The sequence below is a fragment of the Sarcophilus harrisii genome, chromosome 2, assembly GCF_902635505.1.
Source record: "Sarcophilus harrisii chromosome 2, mSarHar1.11, whole genome shotgun sequence".
In the NCBI taxonomy this organism is placed as follows: domain Eukaryota; kingdom Metazoa; phylum Chordata; class Mammalia; order Dasyuromorphia; family Dasyuridae; genus Sarcophilus; species Sarcophilus harrisii.
Genome location: NC_045427.1, coordinates 16,122,749 through 16,141,734, shown reverse-complemented (window position 1 = coordinate 16,141,734; position 18,986 = coordinate 16,122,749). Strand labels below are relative to the sequence as shown.

Genomic DNA, 18,986 nt, shown 5'->3' with positions numbered 1-18,986 from the left:
AAATTCTGAAAATAAAAGGGGAGATTAATAAAGTTGAAAGTAATAAAACTATTGAATTAATATACAAAAATAAGAGATGTTTTTATAGGGAAGCATTATATGTAATGAGGATAAACTAAAATCATTCTCAAAGAGATCAGGGATAAAAGAAGGTTGCCCTATTGTTTTAGAAATGTTAGCTTTGGCAATAAGAGAAGAAAAAGAGATTAAAGGAATTAGATTGGGTATTGAGGAAACCAAATTATCACTCTTTGCAGATGATATGATGGTATGCTTAGAGAATTCACTTAAAACTACTAGAAACAATTCACAACTTAGCAAAGTTGCAGAATACAAAATAAATCCACATAAATCATCAGCATTTTTATATATTACCAACCAAATTCAAATGGAAGAGATAAAAAGGCAAATTCCATTTAAAATAACTGTAGATACTATAAAACATTTGGGAGTCTGCCTGCCAAGGCAAAGTCAGGAACTAATGAACACAATTACAAAACATTTTTTCACACAAATAGTTAGATATAATCAATTGGAAAAATAGTCAATGACTATAGAAATCTAGTGTTTGACAAACCCAGAGACCCCAGCTTTGGGGGTAAGAACTCATGTCTGACAAAAACTGCTAGGAAAATTGGAAAATAGTATGGAAGAACCTAGGCACTAAACCAATATCCAACACTCTACAAACCAAGATAAGGTTTAAATGGGTACATGATTTAGACATAAAGAGTGATATTATAAGCAAATTAGAAGAACAAAGGATACTTTATCTCTTAGATCTGTGGAGAAAGAAGGAATATGTGGCCAAAGAAGAAGTGGAATACATTATTGAATATAAAATGTACAATTTTGATTCTTAAGTTAAAAGGATTTTGTACAAACAAAATCAATGCAGACAAGATTAGAAGAGAAGCAACAAACTGGGGGGAAATTTTAACATTCAAGGGTTCTGATAAAGACTTCATTTCTATATATATATATTACATATATATATATATATATATACACACACACAAAATTGACTCAAATTTATAAGAATTCAAGCTATTCTCCAACTAATAAATGTTCAAAGGATATAAACAGACAATTTTCAGATGAAGAAATTTAAACCATTTCTAATCATATGAAAAGGTGCTCTAAATCACTGTTGATCAGAGAAATGCAAATTAAGACAATTCTGAGATACCACTACACACCTCTCAAATTGGCTAAGATGACAGGAAAAGGTAATGATGAATGTCAGAGAGGAAGTGGGAAAACTGGGATAGCAATTTGGAACTATGCCCAAAGAGCTATCAAACTATGCCCAAAGAGATAAAGGAGAGAAAGAGACCCACATGTGCAAAAACAGTGGTGGCAGCCCTTTTTGTAGTGGCAATAAACTGGAAACTGAGTGGATGCCCATCAGTTGGAGAATGGCTGAATACGTTCTGGTATATGAATGTTATGGAATATTATTGTTCTGTAAGAAATGACCAGCAGGATGATTTCAGAGAGGCCTGGAGAGATTTACGTGAACTGATGCTGAGTGAAATGAGCAGAACCAGGAGATCATTATACAGTGCAACAGCAAAATTATATGATGATCAATTCTGATGGATGTGGCCCTCTTCAACAATACGGTGATTCAGACCAGTTGCAATGGTCTTGTGATGAAGAGAACCAGCTGTACCCAGAAAGGACTGTGGGATCAGAGAGTGGATCACAACATAGTATTGTTTACTCTTTTTGTTGTTGTTTGCTTGCATTTTGGTTTTTTCTATTTTTTTTCCTTTTTGATCTGATTTTTCTTGTTCAGCATGATATTTATAGAAATATGTATAGAAGAATTGTACATGTTTAACATATATTGGATATTTGCCATCTAGGGGAAGGGATAGGGGAAGGTAGGGAAAACTTAGAACACAAGTTTTGTAAGGGTGAATGTTGAAAATTATTCATGCATATATTTTGAAAATAAAAAGTTTTAATTAAAAATAAATGAATAAATGTATTATTTATTTTAAGTAAAAAAAAAATCTTAAAAGAAAGGAGGGACCCTAAAGAGTAGAATCAATTGTAATTCCAAGGTGTCAGACACCCTTTCTGACTAAGGACCAAGACACTAATCAAGAAAGAGAGCAGCCTATGAAGCACTGTAAAAACTTTCATTCCCCCAGAACTAGCTCTGAAAACAGCAATGTGGAAAAGTCTAAAGTTTCAGACAATGCCTTTCCTTCTCTTATTCCCCAACTGACACCCCCACATACACAAACCTCTTAGGAATGAAATACAACATAAACTTAAAACTCAAAATCAAGAAATAAGGTGGAGAGATGAATAAACAACAGTAATAATAAAGAACCTGACCATTAAAAACTTCTATGGTGACAAGAAAGATAAAAATAAACAAAAAACTCAGAAATCAAAATAACTACAAGCAAGCCTTACAGGGAAAAAAGTGAATTGGACACAAGCCCAACAAGAATCCATAGAAGAGCTAAAAAATTATTTAAAAAATCAAAGAATATTGGTAGAGGAAATGTTGATTAAAGAAATGAAAGCAAAGGAAGAAAATTATGAAAATAAAATTGATAGCTTGATAAAAGAAGCACACGCAAAAATTATTTTAAAAGAACTATCTAAATGAAAAAAGATAAAACTGATGAAAATAAATCTTTTAAAAAGCTGAATTGGTCAAATGGGGAAAAGGGTATAAAAAAAAGCTCACCAATGAAAATAATTCTTTAAGAATTAGAATTGAACTTGTAGAAGCTAATGACTTTATGAGACATCAAAGAATAAAAGAATAAGATCAAAGGAATGAGGAGAAAAAGAAAATATAAAATATCATATAGGAGAAACAACTGACCAGAAAACTAGATCAAGGAGACACGATTAAAGAAAAAGTCTAGATATATGTTTGCAGAACTTGTCAAGAAAAACTGCCTTGATATCTTAGAATTAGAGGGTAAAATAGAAATTGAAAGAATCTACCAATCACCACCTGAAAGAGATCCCGAAATGAAAACTCCAAGGAATATTGTAGCCAAATTCCAGCATTCCCAGGTCAAAGAGAAAATGCTTCAAGAGCCAGAAAGAAACGATTCAAATATGCTGGAGCTCCAGTGAGGATAACACAAGATTTAGCAACTACCACATTAAAGTAATAGATGGCTTGAGATATGATATTCCAGAAGGCAAAGGATCTGGGATTAAAACCAAAAATAAGCTACCCAGAAAAACTGAATATAATCCTTCAAAGGAAAAGATTTATACTTAATAACATAGAAAACTTTTAAGCATTTCTAATAAAAAGACTAGAGATGAATGCAAAATTTGATTTTGCAAGACTCAAGACTCAAGAAGCATAAAAAGTAAAACATACAAGAAAAACTACAAAGGACTCAATGAGATTAAATTGTTTACCTTTCTACATGGGAAGATGATATTCATTTTTCCTATGATTTTTGTCATTATTAGGGAAGTTAGAAAGATTTTACATAGAAAATATTGAAGTAAGTCATTATATTGGAATGATATTTCTAAAATGAGATTAGAAATACAGGTACCCTGGGAAAAGACTAAAAGAAGAAGAAGATTGGGAGAGAAGCAGCTAGGTGGCTCAGTGACTAGAGCACCAGCCCTGAAGTCAGGAGGATCTGAGTTCAAATTTGATCCCAGACACTTAACACTTTCTAGCTGTGTGACCTTGGGCAAGTCACTTAACCCCAATTGCCTCAGTCAAAAAAAAAAAAAAAAAAAGATTGCAAGAAATTATCTGATATAGAAGAAGTACACAAGGAAAAACTCTTGTAGTAGGGAAAAATGAGGGTGAAGGTGGTCAATGCTTGAATGTCACCAACATCTAAATTGGAATCCCTAAAGAGGGAAAATATATGTACATAGTCAATTAATAATGGAAATCTCTTTCCCAACAGGAAGGGGGAATGGATAAGTGAAAGAGTGAGATGTTAACACAAGGAAAAGGGTGGATAAAAAAAGCAAAGTAGACTTTAGAGGAGGCAGAGAGGATAAATAAAATAAAATAGAGTTGAGGGAAATGCACCATTAGTAATTATAACTATAAATGTGAATGAGATCAACTCATCCATAAAATGGAAGTAGATGTAGATTGGATTAGAAACAAGAAGCAAATATGTTGCTTACAAGAAATAGAGACGCTCACAGAATTAAGACGAGAGGCTGGAGCAGAATTTATTATGCTTCAGCTGAAGAAAATAATGGGAATAGGAAAGATTATGCTTTTTCTCAACTGTAAATGGGCACCTTCACAAAAATTAAAACTTTGTATTAGGGCAGAGAAGCAGAAATATTAAACGCACCTTTTTTCAAACCATAATACAATAAAATTACATTTAATAAAAGGGCCATAGAAGCCTAAATTAAAGGGTAATTAGAAACTAATGAGTGCATCAAAGAACAATTCATAGGAAATGATAATTTTATTTAAGAGAAAGACAACAATGAGACAACATTCCAAAATTTGTGAGATGTAGTCAAAACAGTATTTAGGAGGGAATGTATATCTTTAAATCAATAAAAGAGAGGGGATAAGAAATCAATAAATTAAGTATACAACTAAAAAAATCCCCTAGAAAAAAAAATAAAAATCCTCAAATAACTGAGATGTAATTTCTTAAAACCAAAGAAGAGATGAATAAAATTGAAAGTTTAAATAAAAACTGAACTAATAACTAAAACAAGGAGCTGGTTTTATTAAAAAAGAAAACACCAATAAAATACTTAAATTATTGATGAATTTGATTTTAAAAAGGAAACCAAATTACTAGTATCAAAACTGAAAAAGGTGATGTACCACCCATCTGATGAAATTAAAGCAAGTAGGAGTTATTTTGTTTTATGCTGATAAAAAACAAATCCCTTAAATAAAATGGATAAATATTTATTTTTAAAATTATTAAACATTTTAAAATTTATAAATTGACTTAATGTATTTAAAAAGCAAATAGCTCAGATTAACAGAAGAGGATAATAGAATATTTAAATAACCCTACCTTAGAAAAGAAAATCAATGAACTCCCTAAGAAAAAATCCCCAAGACAAAATGGCTTTACAAATAAATTCTATCAAACATTTAAGGAATAATAAATCCCAATAGTATTTCAACCGCTTGGGGAAAAAATAGATTTAAAAAAAAAAAGAGTCCTGCCAAATTCCTTCTATGACATAAATTTGGTTTTGATAACAAAAACAAAAAGAAAGCTATAGATTAATTCCCTTAGTAAATATTGATGCTAAATTTTTCAGTGAAATGCCAGCAAGAAGATTATAGCAATATAGCAAAAACTATCAGCCTAATTAACCATATGAACAACCATAACAGTAAAAATCTAATAATTATATCAACAGATACAGAAAAAGCCTATGAGGAAATACAATACCCATTCCTGGTAAAAACACTAGATAGTATAATAGATACATATGCACATCATTATCATCACTATGAGCAAGCATCATCTGTAATTGGGATAAACTTGAATCCTTCCCACTAAAATCAGAAGTGAAACAAGGATGTTCGTTATCATCAATAATATTCAGTACTGTACTAGAAATGTTTCCTATAGCAGTAAGATAAGAAAAAGCCATTGAAGAAATAAAAATAAACAATGATGAAACAAAACTGCAAATCATATGATGACATACTTAGAGAACCCTCAAGAATCAACTAAAAAACTAATTAAAACAATTAACACTTATTCAAAGTTGCAGAATATAAAATAAGCCCATATAAATTACCACTATTTCTATGTACTACCTATACTAATAAAACAATAAAGTCCAGCAGGAAGCGATAGAGAAATTATATTTGAAATAATTGCAAGCAATGTAAAATAACTGGGAGTCTACCTGCTAAGACAAACCCAGGGATTACATGAACACAATTATGAAACACTTTTCACACAAATAAAGACAGATTTAAAGAAGTGGAAAAATATTGCTTATGAGTAGGTCAAGACATATAATAAAAATGATAATCCTACTTGATATATTTATTCAGTTCCATACCAAACTACCAGAGAATTGTTTTTTATAGAGCTAAAAAAAAGAAATTCATCTCGAAGAACAAAGGGTCAAGAATCAAGGGAATCAATAAAAAAAAAAGTTAAGAAAGGCAAACTAGCAATCCTAGATTTCTAACTATATTGTTGTTATTGTTGTTCAGTCATTTTTCAGTCCTTTCCAACTCTTTGTGATCCCATTTGGGGTTTCTTGACAAAAATATTGGAGCAATTAGTTTCCTCCAGAAAGATAGAGGTCTGATTGACTTAGACAAGTTTATTATCTTTAGACTGAGTATGTATATCATTTAGATCTGGAAAGAACCTCCTAGATCATTTAGTCTGACCCACTCCTTTGACATATTAGAAATTGAGGTTCATTAATATGACTGTTCAGTGATTTGTTCAGTGTCACACAAGTAGTAAACAGCAGAGGAGGAAATCAAACTTGGGTCTTGTTACTCTATATCCAGTACTCTTCACATTGTGCCATTCTACCTCTCCAGACACAATTGTTTCAAATTTAATCCTTTTTGGTGCTTACAATTTGTTCATTCATTTTCTTCTAGGTCTTTGGGTTTCTCTGAAGCTGCTCCCTGGTGACCTCACACAAGTGCAGAAAGATTTCTCACACTTGGTTGACAGGAGCACAGCCATAGCTCGAAAAATGGGTTTCCCTGAAATCATCCTTCCAGGTAAGCTCGGGCTCAACAATGACTCCATTCCCATTATTGGCTGAATTAATTTGATGAAGTCGCAAGAATGCTAGCTAGAAGAATTGAAATTCATCCCTATCTATAACTGCTCCCTATAAGGGCATTAGAACTTAAATAACTTCCAAACATTCAGATTACTGAGAAACCAGGACTTTCAGGCTCTAAAAAAAATCTGTTTTTTTTTTTTTTTAATTTGAAAACAAATTTTTAGAGATCAAAAATTCCAGAATTTCTCTCCCCAATGACTCCTCCCTTGTTTTTTTCTGTACAAACGTATTCCCGGGTATATAGAAGAAGTGTTTGTGTTGCTGCAATGTAAGGTTAAAAGGAGATTTTTATGAGTATTTCCAAATATTTGAATGGCTGTCTGTGGTTCTAGAAATGTTAGCCATAGCATTGAAGTCCTACTTACTGATGTCATGATAACTTACTTAGAAAGTTCTAGGGAATTAGCAAAAACAAAAAATCATTGAGTCAGTAGCTTCAGTAAAGTTGTAGACTTCTAATTGATCCTATAAACTCCACAGTATTTCCAGATAGCAGTAATAATTAAAAAAAATAATCAAAAGGAAGTCCCATTCAAAATAATGGTAAAATGTTTAAATATATATAGGACTCATTCTGTCAAAGTACACAAGATACCTATAATTACAAATTACAAAATACTCTTTAAGGAAATAAAACAACTTAAATAACTGATGAGATATATTCAATGCTCATTGCTGGGCCATGCCAACATAAGTAAGATGACCAAAAAACTCTGTAAATTTAGAGTTATGTCAATCAATCCCAGAAATAAGTTGACAAAATAGTAACAATTTGGAGAAATAAAAAATCCAGGATGTCAAAGGAAACAACAATAAAATAAAAAGTGAAAGCAAAAAAAAAATAACTCTAATGTAAAGTCATAATCATCAAGTTTCTTTGGCACTGATTTAAAAAGAAATAGAAAAGTAGATCATTGAGTTAGACTTGACAAGGAAGAATTAAAAACCTAATATGCATAAACTTTGTCATAAATTGCCTAGAAAAGACAAATTAAATAGAGATTTGTTTTGTTTCAATCTGCTTGAGCTCAGAGGGCAAGTCTAAGATTAGAGTTATTGGTTGGAAAAAGACATAGGAAGCCTTGATGTTGTGGAGATGACTTTCTGAGAATTATGGGTGTCCAGCAGTACAGTGTCCTGTGTTTCGAAGATTCCCTCTTATTTGAGTTCTTTAAGCCAAGATTGAATAATTTATTGAATATCCAGCAAATAGGACTTATTTATGGGATATGAGTTGCATTAGATAACAATTGAGATCCTTCCAATGATTGTTCTGTGAACTGATTATTTTTATGATGGAAGATAGTTCTTTTTTCTCCAGGAAAATAGAGATCTGATATGGATCTGATTGAAATTTTGGGCAGAGTTAATACTGCTATAAATCTATAAAGGTATGGGTAGGGAGGAATCCTCAAATGTCTTCTGATTCATCCCCATCTCCAGGCTGGGTGGCCTTTGAAAAACTGAACGATGCTCGAAAGATGTTTGCCCAATTGTGTTAAAACGCTTTTTTCCCAGACCACCACTCTAGCTATTTCGGTTTAAATTCAAATATACCCGTTCCCAACTGCCTCCAGACTTCAACATCTCACTCCGATCTGGGTGGTGGTGAATATCAGCGTGCCAACCACAGAAGGAATCCTGCCTCCCAAAATCTTGGTCTTATTTCCAAAACACACAAGAGAGAATTTCTCTGGAGATGGCAGAAAATTGAATCAAGCTGCTTTAGGATGAAATAAAATACTCTGGGCCTTTCAGCAGCAAGGCTTATTGGGGAGAATAAAGTAACTCTAGCATCATGCAAAAATGAGATGCCATACCACCCGTGGTTCGCAGCAGTAGAAAAAAAGACCGTTTCTTATAATTGTAACCAAATGTGCTGCATGTCTTAAATCAGCCAAAGATTACTAATAAAGTCCAAGGAGACAAATGATTTTGATTTGTGGGTCAATCAGCAAACAATTACTAAATGTTTATTATGTGCTATGTATTTTCTAAACACATGGAAGAAAAGGACAAAAGGTCCCCTGCTCTCACTTTCTGAATTCCCCCTCTCGGTCCTGGGAGACTCATTCCTCATTTCCATGTTGTAGGGGATGTTCGGAATGACATCTATGTCACTCTGATCCACGGTGAATTTGACAAAGGGAAAAAGAAGACACCAAAGAATGTCGAGGTGACTGTTTCCGTGTATGATGAGGATGGCACGTTGCTTGAGGTAGGTTGTTCTGCCCAGAGATGCACCTACCCACTGTGAGATTGCACAGCTTTTCCCCTGATTTGTGATTAGATTACTGTAGACCTTGATTATTTTGTAGTGTATATCTAATCTATTCCACTGATCGACTACTCTGTTTCTTAGCCAGTAGCAAATGGTTTTGATGATTGACTCTTTATAAGAGAGTTTTCAACTTGGTACTGTTAAATCACCTTCTTTTGTATTTTTTGTCATTAATTCCCTTGATATTCTTGACCTTTTGTTCTTCTGGATCCCCAATTAGTGCTAACTCTACATCAAACAATAGCAAAAACAAAAACATTTTCCTAACGATTAAATGTTCAGGTTATTTCAATCATGTCCAACTCTCCATGAACCCATTTGGGGTTTTCTTTGTACAGATACTGGAATGGTTAAATATTTCCTTCTCCATCTTGTTTTACTGATGAGGAAATTGAGGCAAATTGAATTCTTTGTCCAGAGTCACCCAGCTAGTAAGTGTCTAGAGGCCATATTTGAACTCAAGGACATGAGACTTTCTTACTCTAAGCTTGGCTCCCAACCCAGTTCTCTATCCATTGCACCACCCAGCTATCTACTCATTAGAGGTGTCCAAAGAATCATAATATTATAGCATCAGTCTGGAACTGGAAGGGGTCATCAAGATCTGCAAGTTTAAATGGCATCATTTTCAAGTGGACATTGGGAATCTCACAGATCTCAAACTAGAGATCTCAAAGCATAATTAGAACCACCCCCTCATTTTATAGAGGAAGAAACTGAGGGTTCAATAACTCACCCAAGTAACAGGTGGCAGAAAGCCAGGTCTCCAACTGGTTCCTCTGACTCCAGATTCAAGGTTCTTTCCACCATGTCACATTGCCAGGGAGGAAGTAAGCTCCCCCTCAGATAAATAACAGAAGGGCTCTTGTCTGCTGTTGTGGGGCCAATTCTTTTTTCAGCTATGGCTTGGTCTAAATGGTCATTGAGTTCTCTTCCAATTGTAAAAATGCTATGATTTTGTGATATTATCCCAATCTGGATCCAGCTTAAAATGAATGAAAGGGCATAACCTATAATATTTCTGGAAAGATGGGTAGGAGGCAAGTTGAGAAATTTTAAACTTTATCTTGGGGGCAATGGGAAGCTATTAAAGTTTTTTTTTTTAAATAGGGGAGTGATATGTTGAGACTTATGTTTTTGGAATAGAGAAAATATTAAAGAAAACAGGTTGAAGACCACTTAAGAAGCCAGTAAGATAGATTCCATGATGGGTCTTTAGGCTTGCTTCTGCTTGGGCAAATCACTTAATCTCTATTTGCTTCTGTTTCCTCATCTGTAAAATGGGGGTAATAATAAGAACCACCTCCCGGGGCTATTGCGAGCATCAAAGGAGAGAATAGTTGTTTAAAAAAAAAAAACTTAGCACAATGCCTAGCATGCTATAGAAATCATAAGACAACAATGACAAACAATGATGATTTCTATAGCATGAAATCATCATTATTTGTCATTGTTGTTTTATGAGTGTGTTGGCTCTTTACAACTGTCCCCTCCAATGCTAAAGTTCCTGGCTTCGTGGTGTTGTCTGCAGTAACACTGAAAGAAGTATCATTTCCTGTCAGAGACATGGGCCAAGCACCATAGTTTCATGTTTCAACTTGAATTCTATTTTTCAAGCTAATGGATCATTTTCAAACATGTCAAATTCCTCAAGTCCTTGAGGGCAGATCACTGGGAACATTATTTGGTTGTTTTTTTTTTATTGTAAATAACATTTTCTACACTTGGATTCCCTTGGACAAACAGAACCTAAGGTATTTTCCCCTCGTCAAATTTGAGAGCTGAAAGGAAACATATCCTCTCATCCAAATGTCCCATTTTATAAATGAAGACCCTAATATTCAGAAGTTAAGTGACTTACTTTGCCAATTTCACACAACAAGGTCATGGTAAATCAGTGTCCTTACTCTTAATCCAAGACAACTCTACCAATACCATGTGTCTCATACAATGTAATGCAATGTCTTTCATGATTCAAAAATAGTAGCAATGGTAATAATAACTGACATATGTAGCATTTTATTTACATTACTTCATTTAAGCCTTGGAAATCTGTAAAGTAAGTTCTGTGTAATAAGCATTAAGTTCCTACTATGTGCTAGGTACTATGCGCTGTACTACCAGAAGGGAGAGACAACATGTAGATTTTTTTAAAAAGATGAATATAAATGATGAATGAAATATAAATATATATAATATATAAATAAAATATATGAAAATAAATAAAACACATATAATTTTGTATCATTTGATTTTCTAGAATAGAAGGAAGCACTAGCAGCTAAAGTGATCAAACAAGGCTGGCTAGAGGAGGTGACATTTGTGCTGAGGTTTGAAGGAAGTTAGGGATTCTATGAGGCAAAGAGAAGTGAGCCCAATTCAATCATAGGGGTCAGCTTACACCAGGACTTGAGGATGGGAGTTGCAATGTCATATTTGACTAAGGGATAGAAAGTCAGTCATATCCAATAATCAGCAAGAGAAAGGTTTCTTGAAGCCAGGCCGGGAAGGGCTTTAAATGTCAAACCAAAAGTGACATTTTACATTTTAGCAAAAGTTGCCACTGTAGTTTCCTGAGCAAAGACTTGACGGGGTCCTACATATGTGCAATTTTAGGAATATCTGTTTGGAAGCTGAGGTAGAATGGATTGGAGTGGTAAGAAACTAGACTAAAAAGATTAATGAGAGCAGGATCTTTCAATAAGTCAGGTGAAGGATGACAAGTCCCAGTCTAGTGTGGCGGCTGTGATGAGTAGATATAGGATACAACTGAGAGAGGCCCTGGAGGCAGAAATGGCAAGATTTGGCAACAACTAATTAAATATAGAAGTTGAGAGAGAGTGAGGAATCAAGGATAAGAATGTGGTTAACTGATGCCCTCAGTGTTTTACAGAAGATAAATGATGAGATCCATTTTGGATCTGGTATATTTAAGATCTTTTTGGAGAATCAATTGGAGAGAAAGCCAGTAGAGTTGGTACACAAGTAGGAAGTGCAGTAGTGGATAGAGTGTTGGATTAATTGTTGAGAAGATCTGAGTTTGAATTCTGCCTACATAACCCTGGTCAAGTCCTTTAAACTATTTTAGCCTCGATTTCCTCATCTGCAAAATTGGTATAATTGGTATAATAATAAGTCCTATCTTCCCAGATTGTAATGAGGAACAAATGAAATAATGTACAAAAAGCCCATTGCAAACCATTGAACAGTATATAAATGTTCTATAGTAGTAGTGGTAGTAATGATGGTAATAGTGGTAATGATAGTGGTGGTGGTTATAGTACTAGTAGTATTTGTAATTATAAGTAACCATTACTAGTAGTGTGATCTTTGTCACTAGTCCCAACCAAGCCTAACCAAACCATTTATTAAGTTCCTATTTTGTACCAGGCATTATGCCAGACTCTGGAGATACAAAAATATAACCAAAAACATTCTACTGTAAATACTGTATTCCTATTTTATGGATGAAGAAACTGAATCATAGGGGCTTTGCTTAATCCCAAGGGAGAAAAAGACTCAGGATAGTCTGGACAAGAATCATATCTTCTTTTCCATGATCTTTTATAGAACTATATCTCTACATCTGATAAAATGAATAACTTAAATAATTTATTTTTATTTATTAAAAATAATAAATTAAATAACACGTTTATTTAGAACTTATGTGACAAGCACTGGGGATAAAAATTCCTCACACACACCCAGGGTGCCCTCTGGGAACTTACTTTTTAATGGAAAAAAACAGTACATATAAGGCAATGGAAGCCAGTGAGGGAACTTTTAGTCGAAAAAGTTAAAGGGATGATAATCTGGATCATAGAGAAGTAAATTGACACACCCCATCCAAGAACAATGGCAAAACTGACCCAATCTTGGTTCATGATTCCAAACTGTAGGAGTTGGAGGGGGTGAGAGAGGAGGCACAAGGAGTGAATAGTAAAAAGTAACTAGGCTGTTCCTAAGGAAGTTGTGGAGGTGGCCAGGGAGAAAGTGAAGTGAAGCATGTCTGGGTTATTCCTAAAATAGCCTTTTGGGAGGAGTAGGCACTAATTCAGAGAATCAAGTCCCAGGAAGGATATTCAGCCACCACTGCTTTTCTCAGCACTAAGAGTAAAGAGAAGGGGAAAGAAGGAAAAAAAAAAAACTAGAAAGATTAGACAAATGTGTAATTTTTTTTATGCTGCCATATTTGGGTTTTTTTTTGGTTGTTGCTCACCACTTGTGTCCATCTTTTTTGTGATCCCTTTTGGGGTTTTCTTGGCAAAGATATTGCAATGATTTGCCATTTCCTTCTCCAGCTCATTTTACAGATGAGAAAACTGAGGCAAACAGCTCCTCAGAAAAAGTGTTAGATTGGTGCCTTTGTGCCTATCAGATTTTCGTGCAAAGTGGTATTGAGGGAAGCATGGTGGCCACATGGGGGAGGAAGGAAAAATGACTATGGTAGATGGATGTTTCCTTTGTGGATCTTTTATTCCTCTTTTTTTTTCTATATCCAAAGAAAGCTATTCATCCAGGTGCTGGCTATGAAGGCATTTCAGAATACAAGTCTGTTGTCTACTACCAAGTCAAGCAGCCCTGCTGGTATGAAACAGTGAAGGTAAGTATGTACCTTGGTTAAAACTAATATTTCCATCATTCAGTTCAACAAGCATTTATTAAGCACCTTTTGTATTCCAAGTACTGGGCTAGAAATGCAAAGATATGAATGAAATGATGATCCTTGCCCTCAATAGGACTGCAGTCTATTAGGGGAAAACATGTTTATAGATAAGTCAGTACAAAATATATACAAGTATATACAAATATACGAAATATATACAAAAGAAAGACAATCTCAGGAGGCAAAGAAACTAATAATTAAGCCGGGAGAATTCTTCCTGGGACAGTTCTGTCCTTCCACGTGTCACTACAGCAATCATACCGTTGTTGTGGCTGTTAGCCTCCTTGCTCTGCGCCCCGCATTTAATCACCATGAAAGTTTAGAAAGGTATTCCTGTGGTTTTCAATTTGGGACATAGTGAAATTAGGGCAATACTTAATGGAAAGGAAGCAAAGTACCATAGTGGGCAGTCATCTCTCGCCTCACATTGCTCACGCTCTCACAGAGGACAGCTCTTGGCTCAGATGATGGTTGAAAAGCTGCAGTCCAAACTGAAGTGAAAGGAGCTTGGGGAAAATACCATTTCAAGCCCTGACAGCCATTTCCTGATATTTTCAGCCCTTGGTTTCTAATGAAATTCCCAGAACCTCACGTCACTTTCAACATCCCATTTTATTTCCCTAACCTTGTGTCCCCTAACCTTGATTGTTCAGTGCATTAGAATTTTTAAAATATCAGTAAGGATCCTTTTTATTGACTAGCACTTTATCATCAGTAGGGATTCTTAGAACAGGCTTGTTTGTTAGGGTGGACAGACATTCGAGGATGAGGAAACTGAGGCTGTCATAGACTAGGAGACTTTCTCACAGTCACAGTTAGAGAGATGGATGGAATTACACAGAGCAAACTGGAAATCATGAAGATCTGAATTTGAATCTTGACTTTTTTTCTTATTATTTCTGTGATCTTTGCCTCTTTGGTTTTCAGTTTCTCCATCTGTAGTATCAGAGTGTTAGACTAAAATGACTTATGATTCTTCTAGCTATAAATCTATAATCCCATGATTCTTCCTAATTACATATTGGATGTGTGATCTTGAACAAATCACATCATCTCTCTGACTCAGTTTCCTCCTCTGTTAAGTAGAGGGGTTGGATTTGAATAAGAACTATGGTTCTAAGAACTATTATATGTTGATTACAACATAGCATTTTCACTCTTTTCGTTGTTGTTTGCTTACATTATATTTTCTCATTTTTTCACTTTGATTTGATTTTTCTTGTGTAATGAGATAGTTGTATAAATATTTATACATATATTGGATTTAATATATATTTCAACCATGTTTATCATATATTGGATGACTTGCCATCTAGGGGTGGGGTGGGAGAAAGGGGGGGAATTGAAACACAAGGTTTTGCAAGGGTTAATATCGACAAATTGTCCATGCGTATGTTTTGAAAATTAAAAAAGCTTTAACAAAGAAAAAGAAAAAGCTTTCAAGCTCTATAGCTACAATCCCAATTCAGACGCTGTAGCTATATGATCCTGGACAAGTCATTTTCATTTTTCTGGGCCTCAGTTTCTGCAGGTATTAAATAGGTCATTATCAGACCATCAACAGGCATTTTTTAAGCACCTTCTGTCTATCAGGCATGATAAAAAGGAAAGCTCTCAAACTACTAACAGTCTAAAGAGAAAAGCTCCATCGTTAGGAGCAAACAAGGCTGATCTTGATGCCAGTGAGGTAGGGGGTCCTTTCTCCAGTCAACTAATACTTATTAAGAGCCTACTATATACCAGAAACTGTGCTAAATGCTAGGGATAAAGGGAAGGCAAAATATCATTCCCTGCTCTCAGGGAGCTCATGATCTGATGAAAATCTATTCTCTCTCCTGGCTGTGGGACCCAGGCAGAGAGAACGATCAGTGGACAAGGAAGTAGTGCTGTTCCCAAGGCTCTTGGGTTTAGGAGCCTGGACTGTCTCCTTTGGTGAATTGGGGATTTGACTTTTTTATCACTGTTCCACCTCCTGTTCCTATTAGATACACTCTCTCACTGCATTGAGTATATTGAAAGCTCTCTGAATTTGAAAAGTTTTTAAATGGGGAGGAAACTTAACCAGTATTTCCTACCTAATTCAATTTACTGGCAAATGACATTTTCCAGCTCTGGTGGGTTTGACTCTTGGGAACATTATGTCCATTCCATCCCAATCCCCACCCCCAGGAAAAACTAACAATGTGAAATATTATCACCATGAAGAAGGACTCGGGTTTTGATACTCGATGCAGATTCAATTGCCTGACTAGAGATTTATTAAAGCTAAACTTGATGGCTGATCAGAGCAAAGAATGGGGTATCATGGGCTGCCAAATATTCATCTGGGTTATGGTAATGCTAAGACAGTTCCTGAAATCAGAGTGTTGATGTAGCAACTCCAAAGAGAACATCCCAGACTTTCCTTTTGGTGTGGAAACACTCCAAACTTTAATGGACGTTTGCGATGTTTTCCCTCGTTGAGGGGGACAGGTGTGTTCTGGAATGATTGGTTGGAAGCAAGGTGGTACCTGTCATTTCATTCCCAGACTTTCACTTTGAAGTCTGTGAGCACAACTATTGGTTGAGAGAAATAAGAATGTCAGATCAGAATATTTTTTATTTATTCAAGTTACCTGTCAAGAGGGTCTTCTAGATATGTGGATTCTGGGGCCCAGAGGGACACTTATGCATGAAGTTATTATTGAAAGGGGAGAGAATGTGTCCTTAGAAATAAAAATAAAAGAAATAATTTTTAAATATTAATATAATAATATAATAGTGATATATATTTTATTTAATTGTGCATTGAGCCAGAATCTGGTCCAAAAACACCTGACAATCTAATACAAATTAGAACTGAACCAATTTTTTTTCAATTTACAAAAATTGATTTCCTTTTCTCCCTACCCTTCACCATTGAAGAAAAAAAGAGAAAGGCGGTGGGGGAAGGAAGGAAGCAAGGAAAAGAGGGAGAGAAAGAGGAAGGGAGGGAGGGAGGAAGGAAGGGAGAAAGGAAGGAGGAAGGGAGGGAGAGAGGGAATGGAAAAAAAGGAGAGAGGGAGGGAGAGAGGAGAGAGGGAGGAAGGAAAGGAAGGAAGGAAGGAAGAGAAAGAAGGGAAAGAAAGGAAGGAAAGAAGGAGGGAGGGAGGAAGGAGAGAGGGAAGAAGTGAAGGAAAGAAGGAAGGAAAGAAAGAAAGAAGAAAGGAAGGTAGGAAAAAAGGAAGAAAGGAATAAGGAGAGAGGGAAGGAGGGAAAAAGTGAAAGAAGGAAGGAAGAAGTGAGTGAGTAAAGCTCTTGTAACTAATATACACAGAAAACCAAACCACCTGCCACAGTGACCATATCTCCATCTTCTCTGAATCCTTTGTATTTGGTAGGTAGGTAGTGAGTACCAGGCTTCCTCCTCAGTGGTTTGGTGTTATTGATTAGAGTTCTTAAATAATTTTCAAAGGAAGAAACAATAATCACTTACAGGGTTGGAAACAGCCAATGACCTCACTGGTTTAGGGAATTCCCAGGTGAGGAAGCTCTTTGTCAGGGCAGGTCCACGCCTTTCCCCTTAGGTCCTCCCCAACTACCTGGAATAAGTGATGCAGTCAGGCTCCCACCAGCTGTATGAATTCAGCTCTTTATGGTTCCCAGGTGCCTTCCCTACTTCTCACCAGCTAACTCTAGCTCAGAGTACTAGTAGATTGACATGGGGAAGAATTATATGTTGCAAAGAAGAGCCCGACTAGGGAGAAGGGGATGATTTGGGTTCATTCCCCAGTCTTCCCGTCTTCTTGTAGAGAAGCCTCCCGGTGGGGTGAGCGGTTTGTTGGCCTTGGACCTGGAACACCTGGTTGGAATTCCTGACCCATCTACCTCATTATGTGCCTTTGGGAAGCTCAGCTTCCTTCTCTTTGAAGTGAATCAGTTGGACGTAATGACTTCCGGGATCTTTTCTGATTACTGATCTATAAATTCTGTGGAACCTATTAGATCTACGTTCCAATGAAAGCACTGCTCTTATGAAGGTGCTTTTTTTTGTCCTCCAACTCTCTTGAAATTCTACAATGGGAACACTAACACAGGGCTGATAATAAGAGAAATGTAAGAATGAATTTAGAATGCCCACAAACCTTAACAGGGGGAGAAAAATTAACCATCCGACAAGCATTTAGGAAGACATTACTTTGTGCCATGTACCATGTTAGATGACCAGAATATCAATGTTCCCACCTTCTATAACTTCTCATTCTAATGGGAGAGACAATATGTCATTATCTAAAGATATGTATATGCACATACATTATTTTTCAGTAAGCAATATCAATTTATTTCTATTCCCCAGAGTGAAGAAGGTTGATTCTAAAGGATAGAGATTAGGTTCTTACCTCTCTATCCTTATAATTATTATTACTAGTGTCATACAAGCTACAACCCAAATCCCATGGGATGAATTGTGGCCAGTCCCAGTTTAATGGCCCATACAAAATTTAGGAACTGTGTATATCTCCCTCCTTCTTCTATTACTTTACTCTGCATCAGCTTATGAAAATTTGCCCAGAGTTCTCCGAGTTCCTTCTATTCAGTGTTTTTCAACTCAATAAATTTCCATCATATTTAAATATCACATGTTGTTTAGCCATTTACCAGTCAATGGATTATTTTGTTCTACAATTTCTTTGTTATCACAAAAGAGGCTGCTATAAATATTTAATATAATATAACATATAAGTAGATAGATAAATAGAGAGAAAGGAAGGAAGGAAAGAAGGAAGGAAGGAAGGAAGGAAGGAAGGAAGGAAGGAAGGAAGGAAGGAAGGAAGGAAGGAAGGAAGGAAGGAAGGAAGGAAGGAAGGAAAAAAAGAAAAGAAAAGAAAGAAAGATAGAGCAGGTCCATGCCTTTGAAAGAAAGAAAGAAAGAAAGAGAGAAAAGAAAGAAAGAAGAAAGAACAGGTCCATGCCTTTGAAAGAAAGAAAGAAAGAAAGATGGATAGATAGATAGATAAATAACCTGCCTGCTTTTTTCCATTTTGGACCTCTTCCAGATGGCAATCCCTGCCTCATAATGGGATCAGTGGCTCAAAAGGCACAAATAGTTATTTCTAGAGAAACCAACTTTTCATTGAGCTTCTCTGAGTTCTAAATAAAAGCTTCTTTGGTTGGAAATAGAGCTGCCTTCTACCAAATTGCTTTCTGTGGGATGCGGGGCTATAGTGAGTCTTTCTGAAACGTCTGGTCCTATAGAGTTAGCCACAGAGGTAAAAAGTTATATTAAATATT

The 18,986-nt window shown here is 35.5% G+C and overlaps 1 protein-coding gene across 1 annotated transcript in view; it reads left to right on the top strand.

The window, feature by feature from the left end:
- The window catches only part of DOCK5 (dedicator of cytokinesis 5), a 236,457-nt gene that overhangs the window by 128,896 nt on the left and 88,575 nt on the right, over nucleotides 1–18,986 (top strand). The window contains exons 13-15 of the mRNA XM_031949649.1: nucleotides 6,596–6,721; nucleotides 8,883–9,007; nucleotides 13,575–13,673. Of these exons, the coding sequence (XP_031805509.1) occupies nucleotides 6,596–6,721; nucleotides 8,883–9,007; nucleotides 13,575–13,673 (350 nt within the window). The remainder of the gene's footprint in view (nucleotides 1–6,595; nucleotides 6,722–8,882; nucleotides 9,008–13,574; nucleotides 13,674–18,986) is intronic.